This window comes from Xiphias gladius, chromosome 7, assembly GCF_016859285.1.
Source record: "Xiphias gladius isolate SHS-SW01 ecotype Sanya breed wild chromosome 7, ASM1685928v1, whole genome shotgun sequence".
NCBI lineage: Eukaryota > Metazoa > Chordata > Actinopteri > Istiophoriformes > Xiphiidae > Xiphias > Xiphias gladius.
This window is the reverse complement of record NC_053406.1, coordinates 23,475,320-23,496,148: the sequence shown is the minus strand read 5'-3', so window position 1 is coordinate 23,496,148 and position 20,829 is coordinate 23,475,320. Positions and strand designations below refer to the sequence as shown.

At 41.0% G+C, this 20,829-nt stretch overlaps 1 protein-coding gene across 3 annotated transcripts in view; it reads right to left on the bottom strand.

Moving 5' to 3' along the window:
- Positions 1–20,829, bottom strand: part of gab2 (GRB2-associated binding protein 2) — a 37,904-nt gene that overhangs the window by 9,456 nt on the left and 7,619 nt on the right. For 2 of the 3 annotated variants that reach the window (XM_040130824.1, XM_040130823.1), the window contains exon 2: positions 11,630–11,930. In XM_040130824.1, coding sequence (XP_039986758.1) covers positions 11,630–11,930 — 301 coding nt within the window. Of the gene's footprint in view, positions 1–11,629; positions 11,931–20,829 lie in introns of those variants that run through there. The other variant, XM_040130825.1, reaches the window with a different exon arrangement.

The window sequence follows — 20,829 nt, the reverse complement described above, 5'->3', positions numbered from 1 at the left end:
GGCGGCCCGCTGATCCATCGACCCATGCTTCTATGTGCAACACTAGCTGACGGGAGACAGGGAAAACAAAACATATTTTTGCTGAATCTAATCTCTCTCTTTCACTGTACATTAAATGCAAGGTTCTGCATGAGCATATGTGTACAATGAGATTCAATGCAGCCCCAAATTATTATTTTTATTACCAATTAATCTACAGATTATTTCTTTGATTCATTGTTTAAAACAATATAATTTCAATATGTAGTGAAAATAGTGAAAAATGCTCAGCACAATTTCCAAGAGACAAAGGTGATACCTAGAAAAATAGTAAATCCTCTCATTTTAGAGGCTGTTGCCAGTGAGTGTTTGGCATTTCTGTTGGATAAAAGACTTAAGTTATTATCAAAATTGGTCTTTTTCTGTCAGTCAACTACTTCAGCTCTAATTTAAATCATATCTGAAAAAATAGCTTCCAACTTTCACTTTTTCCTAACTGGTGCACATGAATTTTCCCTATCCTACATCATTCTCCTCCTCCTTTATCAGACCTTTACAAAGCATGTTATGGGTAAAACAGCCTTTTAAGAAGAGCACAATGATCTGTGAGTCACAATGTGAGCTGACCATACAGAGGGACCACAGCCACTGAGAAAAACAGAAAACACACACGAACGTGGTGTGTGAGCATTCGTGTATGCATGTGGAGTGGTTGGAGGGCGGGGGTACTCTGGAGCCCAGTTAGCTAAATGAGGTCACATCCATGCCTGGGGGGAAAAAAGGCCTCTGCTGTTGGGTCTCCAGGCCAGTGGACATCAGTGAGATGCCCAGGCCCACAGCCACACAGGCAGGGACTCCCCCCCTGATGATCCTCAATTACACCATTGTTCTGAGTGATTCCACTCTCCCTAGGCTGTTCAGGCATCATCTCCTTTCTCCACAAAAAGCTTTGTAAAAGCTTCCATCCAGTGCGGTGAGCACTGGGCCCACTAACATGGATAGATATATTGATTTATTGTAGAAAGTCAGTTCCTCCGCCCTGCCAGAGCGGAGAGCTACATGGAAAAACACAAGCAGACTTCATGACTTCAATGCCAAGGAGACAACAAAAATTCTAAAGTCAAAATGTAATCTTGTTCATTTTCATGGACCGTGTGTGCACAAGAGAATGTTTTTCTGTGTGCCCCCAATAATTTTTGATTAACTGCCGCACATGACATGTCAGAATCGGAAGGAGATGAAAGACGACTGGTCCAGTCTGCTGATTGAATAGCCTACATGGCTCATCAAGGACACTAATGGGTCTGAGGATGTATGTTACCGCTGGGAAGCAATTCCATCAAGTCAGTAGAACCACAACACAAAAATAGAGAAAAGAGCACAAAATAAAAGCGCTGAAACTTTCCCCTAGGTGCTCCCAGTAGAATTCCCTCCAATGGGTAATGTACTGTGACACTCACTATAAGGGGGTAAAATGTTTATTAACCAAAGTGAGAAGTAATTTGTTCTACTACATCGTACAAAGAGAAGTAAAAAACCTTGAGGGACTGGCACAAGTAAAATAAAGGTTTTATTTTATATATATATATATATATATATATATATATATATATAATTTTTATTTTTTATATATTTTTTTAATGTTTTTTATTTTTTATTTTTTTTTTGAGTTACGAGCTTGATGTAATTACCAGAAACAGTTTTCTACAACCAAGCTGAAACTTCAAGATCAAACAAGGCTCTTAAAAGAGACAATGAGTTCTTCCCATGACATTCCTCAGCTTGAAACAAACATCCGACTAGCAATGCATCAAAAGACCCTTTTGGTTGGTGAACGACATATGGCTATTCTGGGTCAAAGAGCTCCTAAGTTCATGAGCAATCTTCCAATTATGTTCTATAATACATCACCTACTGTCTCATCAACTCTGGGACCATAATCTAATAGAAGCTGGCTGCTGGTCCGGGGGGCCAAAATTAGAACCCTGCTGGATCACTAAGGACAAGAACGTCTTTGTAGGGTGGTCATTTCCTCTCAGTCTGGCCAGAATTAGACGAGGACATATGATAATCTAATCTGAAATGAGATATAAAAATAGAAAATACCCCTGACCTATTGAATTGAAAGAGAGTCTGATGGAAACACGAAGCAAGAGGAAGCATTTGAATTTTCTCAACACAGCAGTGGCACGCTTTTTATCAGGACTGCAATCATCCCTTAAATATTCCATAAAAGATAATAATCGAAAAGGTACACGCTGTCCACTTGCCCTCAATTGGAGTACTAGAAAAATGCAATCCCCTTAATGGTTTCATTAGAGATTGTACTTAAAAAAATATAGCCTGCGGGCTGAGACAGCTACAACGAGTTCTTCAAATTAACTTCAGATACATAAAGGCTCTGCAGGGTGGCATGGTGGTGGATGAGGCCATCTTATGACACAAAGGTCGGGCAATAGGTCCGATCCCGCCATGGGTCCTGTCAAAGTGCCCTTGAAACAGGCCTATGCTTGTGTAAGTCAACCTGGAAAATGACCACCAGCTAAATGATCAGAGTGTATAACTGTTTTCTTTTCAGCGCTGATTCCAAGTGAACGGTGTACTATGTACATACATTATTTGTTTTCCTACATAGATCTGCCGGGCCAGTGGCTCTTTAAAGCAACACTATTTCCCAGGAGACCACATAGTGGGGTCCATTTGCATGTGTGGTTAGAGGGGGTTGGGAGCTTTCAATGAGATGGACATAACTGGATAAAGGAGACGCTAGCTGAGGCAGAGATGGGCTAGGTAGGCACTGAGGAGAGCTGTTAGCACTGAAGGAGACTGACGGGAAGGGGGAAAATGGCATCCTCGCTCTACCAGTTAGTCTGAATTGAACAGGGTGACATGGCCGTTTCGTCCTCCCTTGAAAACGGCCCGGAGGAGTAAGAAGCAGAACAGATACACAGGAGCATTCCCTGATCACATTATTCTCCTGTGTCTGCTGGCTCCACAGCATCATGTGAGCACCACCCATCGACCACACTGCGACATCAATTTGCCTCAAAACACTGGACTGATCAATTACCTAAAGGCTCAGGCTCGTCAGGGCCAGTGAATTACAGAGTTCGGCTAAATCTAAAACAGCAGCTCTTTTTCAGTGCTCTGACCTCATTTCGGCAAGGTGATGGGTTGATAAATACTGTTGCTGTGAAACAGTAGGGAGGGCATGAGATGGAGATTCTGTCATCGGAAAATTGCAACACTTACCTGGAAAGGGTCGTGCTGCTGCCTGCAGCCAACCAAGCCAAAAATAAAAGGATAATTTGCTCTGACAATACAGTGCATTACAGAATGGGAACAAGTGTGGTCTTGAAACACAGAAGTCGTGTTGAATGGAGAATTCGATACTTGTGTTTATGCTCTCAGCTACAAAATACTGTACACTGTAGTAATTCAGTCAGGCCGCTCTACACAATCATTCCAATAAACTTAAGTGCGTTTCTTAAGGGTTAATACATTTGATCCTATTCTTATGGTTGCATTTATATGCAGTCTGGTCATCTTTTAGCATTGCTGGCTAAACAGTTCAGTTGGCCTACGTAAGTACTGCCATCACACCCGGGTTATCGTTTTGAGGAAAAACAAAATCTCTAATTTGTGAACTGAACAGAAATGGAAACCGACTTAAGTGATTATCAGCTTGTGTTGGAACCTGTCCACACTAAATGTCTATTGGTAAACAATCTACGACAAAGATCTGAAAATGAAAAAATCTAAAACATTCCAGTGATATCAAGTACTCCATGGAATGCCATTTTTTTGCAGAAAGACTGTAATTTTCTGTAATATTTTGTCAATCTTTTTGAGGATGCGGAATCCCTGCACTTTGCAAATACTGTAGAAATGCAGCCACGCTGTAGATCTGTAAATAGCTGTCCACATAAATGTCATTGGATCTAGACAGTTGGATGGATTATCTGCGTTTTCCTTTAAAAAGGAGGCAGCTCTGCAATTACACTTTTATCTGTGCCAACACTACCTGCCTACCTATTACAGGGAAAGTATTATAGTGTGACAGTTGGGGAGGCCTATCTGCGTGAAGGAAAGCAGATTATACTCCAAATTGCTGATTCCAAAATTGAGACAGGTATAAGTATCTACAGACATCAGTTGAATTGCATGTAGAAAGCTGGCCAAAAGAAAAATCCCATTCCTAAATAGTCCATTTGCAGTTTCTATGCGACTGCAGGTTGGATGAAAGCCTGTATTTAGAGTGATTGGCTTTTCCACAGGCCGTTACTTAAGCTATCATTTAGAAGAATCAGGCTGACGCCAACTTAAAGATAAAAAATTACCCCACACAGAAGCAGAATTTGTAAATCTAAATTAACAAGATTATTACCCAGACACCACATATTGTGGGACGATCAAGGGCTGAGGGGAAAAGAAAATGTATAAAAACAGCGATCCGCGTATGAGGATCCTTAGAGTTTCTTTAGAAGACAGTCTGATTTTACAGCATGCTTGTACTTATTACAAAGACATGAAATTCTAAAAAAAAAAAAAAAAAAAAAGCTTGAATTCATAATATTATGCAACTGCTTGAATGTTTTTGGTTTGTTGCATTAAGTGAAATTCTTGTCTTGTCAAGGAAGGTTTATGTGTTGCCAGTACCAGTCACATTTTAACTGACATTTCTAAAGGCACAGCCACTGTGGAAGAGAAAAACAAACACTGATCACAGCTTTACTATCTTTCAAGTAGGTTCCTCTTTAATCATTGTTGGTAAGGCTAGACCGAGACTGAGTACAAATCAAAACCCCTTCTTTTCTGAGCATGAGCAAATAAGGAAGCTTTGAGTAGATTTAAAATTTTTACTCAGCTGAAACATTTTTATCATTTTGGAAACCGGCAACTCAAATGAGATGGCAAGACCACGGCCATCATAAAGTTGATTACTTAAACCAAGTGAGTCATACTGAGATTTGCAGCTGTGGTCGACAAGTCATCAATTTGGCTTCACGGCGGGGGTTTAATGTGACCCCCTGTGAAAGATTTTGTCAGAACAACTAATCTATTTTCAGTGGCGATTTGACAAAAACTACTGAGGGTGCTGCAGGAAACGCTGATTTAGTAGTTATTCTTTTTTTTCCCCCCTTTCCTCACCATTTTAATGGCATCAGTTAAACTGAAAAACAATATACTTTTTTTTTTTTTTTTTTTTTCAAGCAACAGGCGGGGAAACAGACAAAATGAAGAGGAGGAAAACAAGAGGAGAAGTTGTCCTGCAAAAGATGGAACAAAAAGGCAAAAAAGGAGGACTGCTGACAAGTAAAAACCTCATCCCCTAGTTGAGATTATCCTCGTCTCTGAGTTCAAACAGCCAGGAGAGAGCAGAACAAAGCCCATGATTGATGAGATGATGTTCCATTCATTAGATTGTGCTTGGGGGTGGGTCTCCCTGGGTGCAGACACACGCCACACACCCAGCCATCAGTATCTGATAACAAACAGCGCTAACACCCAGATTGTGAGAACTAGAAAACCATGTAACTCTGTGCATACACATGTAAGGCAATCAGAGGTGCTATACTAATCCCTACTGCTGTCCAATTCCTCTTGAACAGTCTGCCTTTTGGTTGTTCCTTTTGTTCAAAATTAAGTGAGGGACAGCTGCACTTGCAAATTTGTTCAGTTGTTGAATTGAAGTGATTTTTCAAACAAAACGCAGTAGTGCATCACTAAACCTAAATCTTACTCACACTTTGCACTTCCTTGAGCATCTAATCAACACACACTCTTTTTACAGACTGAAATCTCAGCCCTTTTCTTTGATGATTTTGAAGATTTTGATGATGGGTTGTGCACAATGCATTCTCGAATCTCTGGTTTCCAGCAATCCTTCAGAGGCTGCCAGTGGTATAATGGGATGCACAGCAGTGGCAGCAACAGCCAACCCATCCTCAGACAGCTCTGTGGCAGCAGAAACCTGACCTTCCAGTGCCATGGAGCCTCATTATTTCAACAAAAATCAATGCAGACAAAGGGCACTTTGGGAGGGGGAAAGGCAGGCATGCATGCACAGAAAGTGTAAGAAGCCAAAGGAGAGGGGATGTGAGTGTTTTTTTTAAGTGTATTTATACAATATATGTGCATGCATGTCTGTATGTTTATACTTTATGGGCATTTATGTGTCCAAAATGATTACACCATTGGTGGGGTTTTCTTATTCCTTAAATTCAATAAAAACATTGGTATAAAACCATATTTTTTGGAAATACTTCATATGTGAATATCTTAAAATCCATAGCCACAGAAAGGATTAAGGGGGGAAAGGCTACTTTATTTATTTATTTACTTTGTAATTAGGGTGATCTTAGCCTTTCAGTTTTAACATTTTTGGATTAAACATTTGAGAAATAAAAAAAATGCAAAATAAATGTCTGAAGTAAAAATTCCAAAGAGTTGCTTTAGGATGATCCCTGAATGCTGAACAACGCCAAAAACGTTACTACAAATACCATGTCAATCTCAGAGCTGGCTGCAAAATGCATATATAAGGATGTGCGCTTGTGAGAAAGAGAAACAGAAACAGAGACAGAGACAGAGACAGAGACATAGTGAAAGATAGCATGAGAGAGAGAGAAAGTTGCTTTCAAGAGCTGTTTAACACTGAACTGTCATGTGCTCCCCTTGGCCAACGTTCCTCACCGTTCCCAGAGGCAGCTCACCACAGGTAGCAGAACCCAGCTTTGACTACCCAGAGGTAAGTTCAGATCAAGATGCAGGTATAACTGGAGCTGCCACATTTCCCCAAAATCCTCGGAGAGGCACAAACACTTCAGCACTCCTCAAAAGGTGCCATTTGCAAGTTTTTGCTATCGCTACGTAGCCAACGTTAGCATTAACATCTGTTTACTTAGTCTGGAAGAAAAAAAATTGCGAGATCAGCGAACTTCATTCTTTTACTCACCAAGAGCTGTCTCCAGGGGTGGGAAAGCAACAGCAATGTTACCTCTTGTTTTGCTTCTGTACTGTGCAGCCAAGCCGAGTTAATCGCTTTCGCAATCATTTTAGACATCCCATTGAAAACACTAAAAATAAAATATATAAGAGGACACTAAAAAATGACAATGTGTACAGTATGTAACATCATGGCTGCAGAACGCTATCAGTATGAACCTCAGATATCCAGGCTGACGTGTCTTGAGTGTGGTTAACACCTTCTGTCTGGATCAAACATGCTATCTGCAAAACTCGGTATTTGTGCTTCTTCTGTTTGTCGGTTTTTTGTTTTTTTTCAATTCCACAAGAGGAACTAAGTTCTCAGGTTTTTTTTTCCAACCTGGTTTGTTTTCTTTCAGAGAGGTAATTCCTAGTCTGTTAGGTGATATACTGGCTCAGATTTTCAGCTGTCTGCCTGGAAGAAAAACCCACAACATATCTTTACTGCTAAAAAGACGTTTGTGAACAGTTATCCTCTGTTAGTTCCAATTACCACCCATTTACATTATCTGAGTCATTTGATCAAACTATAATTACAAAACCCACAGATACAAGATACAGCTGGAAAAAGCTCAGCGTGTTGCTGGTATGAAACTGTGGCTCAGCTCCACGAGCACCACGTGTTCACAGCTTCAAAGATCAAGATCGGAGATGCTGCGGAAAGAATACTGATGCAGGCAGGAAGTCATTAGGTTGTGTCAAGATTGCTCTCGTCTCACATACTCTATTTCTTTTTCTAACACTAACACACATGCTCAATGATATCAACTTCAGCATCAATATACCTTATTACAGGTGGTTTCCGCCAGCTGGATCGGGCAAAAGCACGTTTCAAATGTGCTGGCAATTTCCACATGGTAACACTGTGTAGCTGAAAACTGGAATTTGTTGCTACGTGACTACAGTGACCAGGAAGCTTTCTTTGTTTTTCTCAAAAACGCACACTGCTTTGATAAATTCCTTTCGGGCAACATACTCACAAGTAGTGCTGAAACGGTAAGGCTTGATCAGTTGATCATTTCAGTCATCAAGTAATATCCAGTCCAAACCAGCTACATCTTTTCTTAAAAGTATTTAGTGACAGGTTTCTTCTGTTGGTAGCTGATTAATACGTACTATGGCTGATCCTTATCTGAATTGAGGTTCTAAATACACGGTATCATGCCGCAGAGATTGTAAAAACCCTTTGAGTTTTAAAAAATAAAACTATGACAGGCTCTTGTAGCGATCGAAATGTATTTTTGCAGACTGCTTGTCTGAAGGTAGCTGCAGACAGGCAGTCTGGGTAGTTTTAAAACATGAGCTGGTTCTACACTAGGCCAGGGTTGATGAAAAACAGTTTAGGAGGAGTTGAGTATTTATTTCCACCCCCAAACAGACAACTACTTGATATCACACGAGGGAGTTTTTCAGTGGAAGAGAGGGATGGATCTGCATATAAGTCAACAGCTTATTCCTTGCTAAAAGCCTCTCATGCGTGTGTGTGTGGGTGTGTCTGTTTAAGATAGACAGAGTAGAAAACGAAAAGGACAAAAGGAGGAAGAAGCACTTCTTTGCAGCACAAAAGTGCACGACTGAACCTACAAACTCAGCCGGTGGGTCTGTCATTTCAGAGCAGCAGTGGGCCAACTCTGAATGGTCTTATTAACCACCTCAACATCTATGGCTGCATCTCTCAATACATTTCTTTGCTTTTTCCACAGACTACACAAGACAGCGGTAATGGTGTAATAGGCCAATGGTGTAAACTGAGCAGCTACGCACTTGGGGAACAGATATATGAAGGAATAACATCTAAAATTTGTGCGCACGATTAGTTCATAATTTAAAACATGCACACCTCGGAAAATTTAAAAACTACTACTTCACCTGAGAATATCGAGTGGTATGAAATCAGGTTTACACCACCACGACGGATTTGAAACAAAGCCGTCAAGATGTGACTGAAGTGTAGACTTTCAGCTTTAATTCAAGGGGTTTAACAAAAATATTGCATTGACCGTTTAGGAATTACAGCCATTTTTATACATCAATCCTCACTTTCAGAGGCTCCAAAGTATAATTGGACAAACCAACATTATTACAACTAGAAGGATTATTTTCAATACTTGGATTAATATCCTTTGCAGTCAATGACTGCCCGAAGTCTGGAACCCACGGACATCCCCGAATGCTGCTGGTGGTGTACAAAGGCAAAATGACGAAAAATTGTGTCACTGTCCAAATATTTATGGACCTGACTGTATATCTTATATTTTTTTAAGAAGTAGGCATTCAACGAAAGTTTTCTTAAAACAGTTTCACGCCCGTCTAGAGCATTCAAACGTTGAAAGATGGTGTTAGTTTTGGTTCGCAATGCGAGTCAAAATCAGTCAGGCTGTCTCTGAAAATCACAGCCCTCTGGCACAGATAATCCCGAGAATCATGATTTTGCGTGAGCAAGTGGTTTTTCAGAGAATAAGCTAGCACAAGGAGTTACGGTCAGGTTTTTAACTTTCACTTGCAATTTCCCCCCTACTATAATGGAGTATGAAAATTGCATTTTGGATGGACTCGGAGCTCATGTTATGTTGTTTCCGATGGAAGTTTTCTCAGAAACAACATAACATTTCGGGGGAAAAACAAAGCTACATGACCAGCTACGCTTGCTGTGACGTTTACACTCACAGGACCACGATCACCGCTGCAGCTGCCATGACATAAACCCTCGCACTCCCCCAATGCATTCCCCCAGCCACACCCTGCTGGCTACAGTTGACACAGTTCGAGATTCCTAACGGGACCTTGCTAATTACTGAATTTGAACCAGGGGGATTCCCCGCATGATGCGAACATTACCACGCTCCCCACAGCTGTTTTTCATTCCACACCTGGACATATCGCATGTTACAGATGATCAACCATGTGCACAAAGATTAACGTCCGCCAGCTGCCAGATGGCGGGAAAACAATAGCACGGACATAATCTGGATGGGCAGGAATAAGAATACGAGAGGGGCTTTTTAAACAGACTCTGATGAGACATACACTGTACCGAATATATGTGGTCAATTTCTCATGTGCGGCAGGATTACCTTGATGCTCCAACTGCTCAACCCTCAGATATCATGAGCTAAAGTAACAGTAACTACACACCACATTCATGCTTAATATTATAACGGGTCTATGATCACATAACCATGATACTGAACGCCTTCATACTAGGTAAAGACCTCACTGACTGCTGCTTTGAAGGAGAACGGTTTGTAGCTGTTTGTATTACTATCTCTAATTTTGAGTCATCATTTTTGTTTTAGTAGTTTTGTATTTGATTGCAAGAGATCATAGCAGAGTGTAGTGTGTGTAATTTAGGGAAATCTATGACATGAAAGTGAGAGGACAGCTCCTCTCTGTCCTAGACTTGAGCAGTTTTACAATGAACATTATTTCATAAAAATGTTATGAATTTGCATGTCTTGTCTGATCTGGCTCTTTTATCCAATGTGTTTTATGGTGCCAGAAGTGGATTCATTTTTTTATCATTGGTAGCCCCAGTACCAGAGGGAAAAACAGCCATTCTCGAACACAAAATACCTAAAACAGAAGCTGTGGCAACAAACATAAAAACCGAGCCTCTGTATCTGCGACTAACTTTTAAAATGGCCCGAATCCAGACTAGGAATTTCCATCATCCTCAATACAAGACGCAGAGATGAGTCCCTTCTTTAACAAAACAAACGAAGAGAAAAATCAATAACACTCTCAGACACTGTGTCCATTTATTTGGCAGAGACGTTCCTATTCCACCCTCTCAAATAACAAAGATGGAAAAACACAATCTCCAACGATATAATGTGGCGAGACCTCTGCTGCTGAATTTTTGTGACAATTTAGATGCGAGCTGTTCTAAGTAACATGAGAAAGCATAGTGGGAGACAAATAAAATATAAGTGTATCTATATGGTTTTTTAATGCTTAAACATCCAAAATCTTTTATATTCATTGTGTAAAGACAGTAGGTACATATTGTGCTGTATATACTGCACATATTTTACTGTTTATTTAGCTCATAAAATGTCAGAAGATAGTGACAAAAAAAAAAAAGGGATGTCTTCAAGTTGCTTGTTTTCTCTGGCTAACGGTCCAAAACCTAAAGGTATTTAACTTACAATGATATAAGAAAACAGAGAAAAGCAGAACATCCTCATAATTGAAAAGCAAGGCCAGCAAGTGTTTGGCATTTTTTGCTTGATAAATTATCTGGATAATAAGTCAATTATCAAATATGTATATTATTTTCCGTTAATTGATTAATCCATTAACAGACTATTTCAGTGCTACATAATACTGGAACCATAGTATTAATTGCTTAAAAATCTAAATTTAAGATAATGGTAACAGCAGACCAAAGGAAGATTTCTTGGCTAAATTGAAAGAAAAATGTATAGAAACAAAAAATACATTTTTAATGAAGTGACTAGGTAGGTCACTTTAGCTCATCTGAGTTGTTTTTAGGAGTTTTTAAATCAGTTCATTTGACACTTTGGCCCAATTAACAAATTACAAAACTGCTAACATGAGCAAACAAACAAACAAACAACAAGCAAACAGAGACGGAGGAGAGATAAGCAGAAGCAGTGGCAGAGTGATGGAGCAGCGAGAATAGATCAGGGTTCCCTACCGTGGTTGTCATCTGACTGGTTGAACCCACACAGCTGGCAGATAGAGCGAACCCACTTGTTCATCTCTTCCTCGGTCTCAGCTACAAGGTAAAAGGTGCGGTCTGAGGTCTTGATGTCAAACACAAAGCTGTCCTGGAACTCCTTCCTCTTAAAGGTTAGGCCAGCATCTACCTGCTCACAACAGTGCAGGTCGATGACCCGGATGGGTTTCTTGGAGTGGTCGTTCTTGTAGTACTCAAGAACATCGGGGTCACCACTCATGCGGCCACTGCGAAGTATAAACCAGCGTTTCTTCCATGCCTGGGGAATGAGATTGAAAGGACATGACCACCGTGAAGAAAAAGAAAGTACTTACCCTGTGAAGCAGTACGGACAAAGCATGTGCCTTTATGGAGAATGCCTATCAAATAAAATAAATTAAGCTCACAGAAGCCAGCTACAGTTTCAATAAGCAATAGTTATATCGATTCAGTTTGATTTCTTACTGTGCGCAATGCAGAATGTTGCCGTGGCAACACAGTCAACAGCTGGACTTCAGTTGCGGTGTTAACTGTTGATCAAACAGACTTCAGAGAAACTGAAGTCTGCTAACTTAAGCAGGTTACTGTGCTTTAGCACGCATGCGGTTGTGTGTGGTTTGTGTGTGTCTGTGTTGGAGGCTGTGAGAGGTGGGGGGGGGGCAGCAGGTGTTTACTCCCTTCCAACGTATTTCCTGTGCTGATATCCCTCCATGAGCTATGAGCGAAGCGTAGCTGCTCTATGACAACTTCACTACAAGACTCCGGGCTCCTTCCACGTCCAGAGCTGGTGAGTGACGCCGCTCTGGTCCAACTAAAGTCCTGCTACATCTGCATACGATTTTGTCACTGGAGCTGGAGTTTTCTTGGTGAGTGTAAATAAACATCCCTTGTCATAACTGCATGAAAGGGCAGCAGAAGTAATTATGCAATCCAGCAATGCAAGCAGTTGTGACGCAAGAATATGAAACAACATGTTGATTTCACCCCAATAACGCCGCGATTGTATTTTTCAACTGGAAAAGCACAGATGAGGAACAGTGGCCTTGATTACAACAGCTCCATAGGTTTTCCCTGTGGCCATCTTAAAGGGACTCTGTGTTCTCTTTGCTCTGAGACAAAAGAGGAAGATAGACCAGGAAGGGAAAGGGGGAGTAAAGGGGAGTTGGGGGGGCTTTTGGACATCTGCCAGTTATGCACTTCCGCCAGGCAATGTCTCTTACATGCAGGCTGCTGACACACAGGATCCTGCAGGCCCCCTCCCTCTCCATCAACACAAACACAGCCGCAAGGCTAACGGCCCCCCCCCCCAAAAAAAAAAAAAAAATAGACGTGCATGCTAAATTTTCTTATAAGCTATTGAACGTTAAATGAATGATGGCTGGGTTAGCCATTTGGGTTTCCAGCATTACGGTATTGTGCATACTGGTTATCTGTCACGCTGTCATGGCCTCTACTGGGACACTGGGAGACGTAGAAGACGGTCGTCGTTCATGCTACACCTGTTCTTCTCCTGCTGCGACAAGTCAAAATGTCCGCTGTGAAAAAAGTGCCTCTTCAGAGCTTTTTTTCTGACTTTACATAAAATCTTTAGCATGGATTCTGCTCAGTGGTCACTGCTGTGGTGTTCCTACCTCAGTTGTGTGTGGCGCTGCAGAACGCCACCTTTCTTTTCGTCATTTTAGTCATGCAGGTTTTCACTGCTACTAGTAACCACTCGGAAGCGTCCAAGGAACATTCCTGCCTCTTAAATTGTGTTTGAATCTACAAATACAGGTTTTCCCAATTTGTAAAATATATTGTGACGTGGTGATGAGCTACTTTGTTTCTGCCAAAGTGGACGTACAATATGATCAATCAATCCCTGTCGTCTGTGGAGCAGTGCCAGATAAACCCTGATGCTTCTCATATCATGATCAAATTAGCCACTACACAATGTTCCTAGCAGTAGCCTCGGCATGAAATCTACAGCACTTGCTGTGGGAAACAGCACCTCTGCACTTTTTCCCTGAAGGTAATGTTAAGTTTCAGAAAAATCTAACAATGTCTTCTTATATTAGTGGAGACTGTCTGTATTTGAGGTGAGGCAGTCTGCCTCCGCCATAATATGCGGCGGTAAATCCTCAAATGTGGTAAATGATAAAACCTTGGAACTCGGAACAGGTTGAAAACAATTAGCTGAAAAAATGAGTTCATTAAGATGGTGCTGCAACTAGTGATTAAAATGTCAACTTGACTAATTTCTTGTTTGGTCCAACTATTCACACTATATACACTATATTTTGAGATTGTATCTGTGGTTCTTTATGCAAAATGTTACTGAGTATTATTTTGACATGATAGCAGTTATGTTTGTCTTTCCTCTGAGAAAACACAGCTAAGAAGAGGCAGCAACACGTCTTCTTTTTTTTTTCTTCTTTTTTTTTCCAGGAAGCGCAGATTTTGATCTTATCTTTGGCGTGTAGCTGAAGTGGTCCTTAGCTATGGGGGTATAAGACTTTCTCATTTTATTTTCTGTCAGACTGATTATTGATAAAAAGCTAGAGGCAGTACAGCCTTAATGGTGTTGATAGTAGGGCCCTCGCATCTGTGCGCATCTTACCACTAGTCCCAGTCTCAGGAAGCAGAAGAAAAAACGCACAAGGAAAATAATAGGTTTAATGAGCACAATCTAACAAGCTCTGCAGTTGTGTAAAAACGATTATATTAGGCCATTTCTCACTATGGGAGGTTGTTATGAATGTTCACTAATGCAAATTATATTAGTAAAGAGTGTGGGAAACAGATTCCAAAGAAGTCAGCAGTGTTACTCCTCACGTTTCCCATCTAAAGGATTCCACTGGAGTGTGGACTTCCTTGTTTCATAGAAATACAGGATAGTCATTACACTACTCCTTAGAAAACAAACACAGAACAAAGCTGATATATATATATATTTTTTTTTAAAGTCCACAAAGCTCTTTGGTTTAGTGCCATTAAACCATTCAGAGACAAATCGCTATAACTCTGACAAACCCCATTTAAATATCATTGCCTTTTCTGGAAAGAGAGAGCATCAGTTAATTGAGACCTGGAGCTCTGCCCAGTTTCAAGAGGTCAGTGTGACCCAGCTGGGTTATTCCTGGCATCCTTCAGCTGCAGCCGCCATATTAACCCAGGACAGCAACAGCTCTCAACCACGGAGGAAAGACAACTCATTTAGGAGGCCTTATCATACTAAAAATAGAATGAGTATTTCCACAGGAAAAGCAGTTGCTGCTTAATTCAAGAACAAAATGATTTTCAGCTCGCTTTCCCTCTGTCACACTTTCTGATAACCTACTCACAGAAATCTTGCACGGAAAACGAAGGAAAACATCTTGAAGTGCATTCGGTTTCAAATCAGATTTTTCAACATTACAACTGGCAGTGCAGCCTTTCCCCTCTCTCTTTCATGCACCCTTTCAAATTTGAGCATAAAACTTCCCTGACGAAGTAAATCATGGGGGTGGAGGACACAGCAAAATGAGCTAACCCACCCACCGCCTGTCCTACAGAGCATGTCTAAGCCCATCGATCACTGTCCAAGCGCTGGGAAGTGAGGGCCGAAGCTGTAAAACTAGGCTGAACTCCCCCAGCTCTCCAAGTTTCCCCCCTCCTCCTCACGGCTACACACACTGCCCTTGTTAACAACTGGCCTGGACACTGAGAGAGTTGTGAGCCGGGCCGATGATCCCAACCTCAAATATGACGGTATCAAAAATTTACGTGTTTGTCTTAGAAATACACTGCAAATACCACATGACATGGTGTTACTCTGACGTACTGGCAATTTTTCATCATGTTCTGCACCCAATGCGCATTCTTTCCACAGGAGAGATCAAAGTCAAATAAAGGTCAAATCTAAGCAGAAAAAAAAAAAAAAACCACACACACACACACACACACACACACACACACAACAGTGTAAACCACAAAACATTGCACCAAAACTCTACTATCAATGAGAAACAGTGAAGAAAACTTTCTAAGATTTAAGATTAAAAACCCCCTTTCATTCGGTACGTAGGGGTAGTCAACTCAAGGCTGTCAAAAAAAACAAAAAAACAAAAAAGAAGTGACGGCTACCACTTGAAGCTCTCCAAGAACAAGAAGGCCAGCCATCCGGACCCATGAGCGCACCATGTCTGAGTCCCTGCAGTCTTATACTGTGCAAATCGTCCCGTAAAAAACTGGATCTTACCTTGTTCCAACACAGTCTCATCTGTCCTGTGCTGATGACAGCCAGCTACAGATACAGAGAGGCTGGAGTCGGGTACAAAGGAACAACACAACTGCATCTATTTTGGATGACTGGGAAGGAAAACATTTAGTAACAAAACTGTACAAAACAATCTTATGAGCAAGTTTGCGTCTAAAAATAGGATCAAAACTAGTTTGTCTTGCCAATTCCTTTTGTTTCTTTGCATGTTGATAAGTAGACATGCTTTGCTCTATTTCTGGCAGTCGGCAAAACAATGATACTGTGGGAAAACAAACAAATTCATACAAAAGCTCTCAGTTCACAGAAATAAAAGGGATACGATTGTCTGGTATGTGTTGATAGTCCTCCAAGGCCTTATACCACATTTTTTGAAAAAAAAGATACACAGCAACAGCTGACAGGTCACAGAATTTACTGTATTTGTACATAGCAGAGTGTAACGTCTTTGAAAACCAACTCCTCACTCTGCCGTCCCAGTAACAGCGGCTAATGAACTTAGGAGATGGTTGGGGCCTGAACAATTATCCGAGTTGTGCCTTTTGCAGCAACAGAGCAATACATAGTGTGTGTGTGTGTGTGTGAAGAAGTAGGCTGTGTCAACAGGCTTGCTGATAAGCATCAGTCAGCATGTTTTCAAATGTGCATGAGCAAACATCCAAACTAAACACGTATGTTATCCAAGTTAAAAGGTTAGAATAGTCTTGTTTACCTCTCCTCCCATTAAAGCAGGAGAGGAGGAGACAGCAGGTTGTTGTCTTTGACTCGGTCTTCTCCGCTTTACCTGCTGCCGCAGTACACACACACACACACACACCACACACAGCTGCACAAACACCAGTTTCTCATCTATTACCAGCTTTTGTAAAGGTCATGTGTTGTGGCAGACTGATTTACCTCTCATGATTCTGAACGCTCGGCTACAGTCGAACTGGACGCCTCAGGCAACATGTCTCCTGGTTGATTCTGACATCGGCGCTGGCGCTCGGGCACGCCGACGACACCGTGACGAGACTGCATGAAAACGCACCGACACTTGGCCATTAGCGCTTAATTATAGTAAAAGGCGGGTGGAGAGGGATTCCATCGGTGCTCTAAGGGATGGGACTGAGCAAGCGGAGAATTCAAAAAGGCGGCGGAAAAGTGGTCGGGCATTTCTTTGGTATGAAATTCTAAAGCTTGCTTATGTTAGAGCAGTATTTAACATTTGAAAAAAAAAGGTTTAGGGAGAAAGTAAGGTATGGAAAAAGGGATAGTTTTGGTATCACTAACAAAAATCAGGTACCGAATTGGCACTAATAGCACAAAATTTCAAATGATACGCAGCTTATATTTTTATCTTGACTTTCTCTGTAGTTAAACTGTATTATGAATGATTCTAGAAGACTAAGCAACTGCTCACATGTTAACATGATGACGCTTTTCATTTCAATGTGGGTGCCGTTTCCTAGCCTCTCATAGTTAATGAAGGACAAAAGAGGAAATTTAGCACATCAATTGCTTCATTTCTTGTTCCTTTTTGGTGGCGGAATAAGGCGAGAACCTTCCAGAAAACACTCAACAAAACAACCGCAATGAAGAGCACCTTGCAATACATGAATCAAGAGGTGGGCCTGCTGTAATGGCCATGACTGTATGAGTGAATGCCTAAACACTGGTTCTGGTTAATGTGCTGAGGAGGGACAAAGCTGGATGGACTATGACAACAGGGCCCTGATTATCTGGTCCTAATCAATAGCGGGTCACACGTCAGCCATTCCAGGAACAGATGGGAGTTTACAGCGAGCGAGAGAACGCAGTTCGGTTACATTTGAAGAATATCGCCTGGCCGCTCACACAGGACATAAAACACCTCTGAAATTCGCATTGGAATGCTTCCCAAGCTTTCATATTTTAAAGTGGGAAAATTGTTCCTGAAAAAACCTGAAGAACAGAACATGAAGTTGCTAGATAGTCCACTGAAAATACTGTATGTTTGTCTTCTTTTCTGCGCTTGACAGGTGTCACGTATCTGTATTTACGTATGCGACATCAGTTTATGTAACACTAAGCTTAAATAAACCACAAATGGACATGAGTGAGCATGGGGAAGTTCCTACGCCGTCTTACAGTTTACACTGGGCTCCGAGTGAGATGTTAAGCAGACAGCTGTCCCAGTCAAAGTTTATAATGCACGTTTCTGGAGCATTTCCAGTAAATTCAGGTCACAAACAAAACAGGAGTGCAACAGTGTGCCAACAATGTGTGGCCATTTTGCATTTTCAGCAACTCTAGCCCACTATCAGTCTCGAGCGGTGAAGGGATCCAGATGCTCCTGGGTTGGACATGGCTCTGTCCCATCCGTGTAACCGGAGAAGTAAACATGAAAAGATGTTAAACAGAGTTGCTGATAGTATAAAACTACGGGCGTTTACGTCCAATGGATGCATTAGAGCACCATTGCAATTTGAATTAAACTGCTCAGGTTTCCCAATAGTCAAGACACTGACCTTGAAAGGTCGGGAGCTGCAAGACATAGCACATGCAGATAAGAACCAAACAGCCCCATAAATTCTTGTGTGTTAATAAAAAAAGGTGGGATTTAGGCGATGGAGCGCCAAGGCAGACAGGGTCCTCTTGGGGGGTGGGAACTCTTGACTCCTGATGTTTTTTCCTCAGGTGTGGAACTGCCAAGTTCACATTCTCCTCTTAAGCTAGATGTCAGCTTTGAAACCCATTTAGTGCACGTAAAGTAGAGCCTGATGTGATTCAGCTTTTCATGACATTATAACGAATGTAATTCCGCATAAAACGCCATCATATGACTGTGATGGAAAGCTCCAATCCTACAGGTGTGATGAGGATGATGAAAAGGGATGCTGCATTTGGTGCCTGCAGTCCTCATTCACTCACTTCACGGGGGGTAATGATCTGCGAAATCCGCAGCTCATCCTATGAAAAACAACCTTTCAAAAAGCTCTCAGTAAATATAATCAGCCTCAATTTGCAGTTGAACACTTTCATCATTAGGAAAATGAGTAATCTCTTGCCATATCTCCATATCAGCAAAAGGCTGGGCTGACTTAGCGTCAGCCCGCCAGACAGTTTGACTTACGGGGAGCATTATCTTTAATCAGAACTCTTTGTGTCACTTCCCCTGCCTCTGCTATCTGCTGCAGCTCATACGCATACGGGTACGGAGGGCGTGTGCCGTGAGCCCCTCCTGGTCTCTCTGATTCCTTCCAAGGCTGTTTTAGATGCACAATGGCAGGTAAAGCACAACAGATAAAATGGAGGAGGGGGGGAGAAACATTACGTTTAAGGGGAAAATCTTTGTTGCACCATCACTCCAGCTTAAACATCACAGTGCCTACGAGGCCACTCTCCTCACCCACGTGAGCGCACCATTACTGTCAGCCGCCGATGTTGCATACGGGCTCTTGCGTATATGACCTCACCGACTATACTGAAATATATCATGTAGCTGGAGCAGACCAGCATATAAAAGTACCACACGGTACATGCAGTAGTTTTCATCTGTAATGACAAATTGCCCAGTACAGTACGGAATGTGGAGCATGCCACCTGGATAATTTTACTTTATGAAAATGCAATTTTTCAGGGCCTAATTGAAGTCAATCATTGATTCATGGATTTTAAATAATTCATGAAATTATATTTATATTTTAAATATACTATTCGTGACAGCTATTCTTAAAAAAAAAAAAAAAAAAACTAGCAAAGCAAATGATTAACACAAATATATTGTTTTAAAAAGGTGTTGTCTTCTGCCTTAATTTTAGGAGTTTATGTGATTATTTTCAGTTAAAGTCATCTCTCTTTAATTTAAAGACGTGCATGCACCACACTCCTCCTTTCACTTATAGTGTGGCAAACAGGTTGTATGTCTTTAAATTAAAGAGAAAACGTGCAAATATTAAAGCAGAAGATAAACTTGTGAGATGGATTATGATGTAGTCTTTTACAAAAGCATTTCTATAACATTATCCATTCATTCATCATTTAAACAGACATTAATGAACTACAGTTCATAAGTGCCACATTTAATTAAAATTTATAATTTTTTTTAACATTAAATTGATCACTCTGCAAATTTTTATTTAAGGCAACTATTAATAAATTGATTAGAAGTAACCACTGAAAGGAAGTATAATAATTCAAGTAGGATACTGCAGACTCCACAACTGTTTTAGTCTTGATAAATTTTCATCTTGGCCAAGAATCCCCTTTCACATTGTCTTTTTTTCGCCGTGTTGTGCCATTCAGAAATTTCACTCCTTTGGCAACCTCATGTTGCAAAAACAGACACAATGTTGGCCCAGTGCATTGGTGTGTGCTGTTTTTTTTTTTTTAAACAAATGGCAACATAGTGACTTGTGAAACCATTTTGACGCTAAACGTGATGAATCGCATTCACATTTTCAGTATTTAGAGCTAATGCTTTCTGTAAGTAGCAGTATCCCAAGTCACCGTAAAAACTCTCGTCTTTTCCTGAATCACTTGCCATGTTGGCATTTGTGTAAACAAACACAACTCTGCAGTCCCGGGGAACTTCCTGTCTTCTGCAACATGCAGATACTAAATTAATGAAATTTCGAAATGGAACAATAGAACGTCTAAATAAAGCAAATTAGAGAGGGGACATATTGCTGAGCTAATCATTTATCAGGACTGAAACAAAGCGTATTGGATGGAGCAATGGATTAATGAGATTAAATCAGATTATAGCATTTAGATTACTCAATGTCCAACGCCTCTACTGTCTATATTTTGGGGTTGTGAACCTCCAAGATGCAATATACCAGTGGGTGCATTATGTAACCTGAAAAACCTTGGATTCACACAGGTCAGCGATCGGCATCACTGTCTCCGCTAATCTTAGATAACACTGTCCTATTTTGTCTCACTGTGTTCCAGTGAAGCCTGTGTTTGTACACTGGCT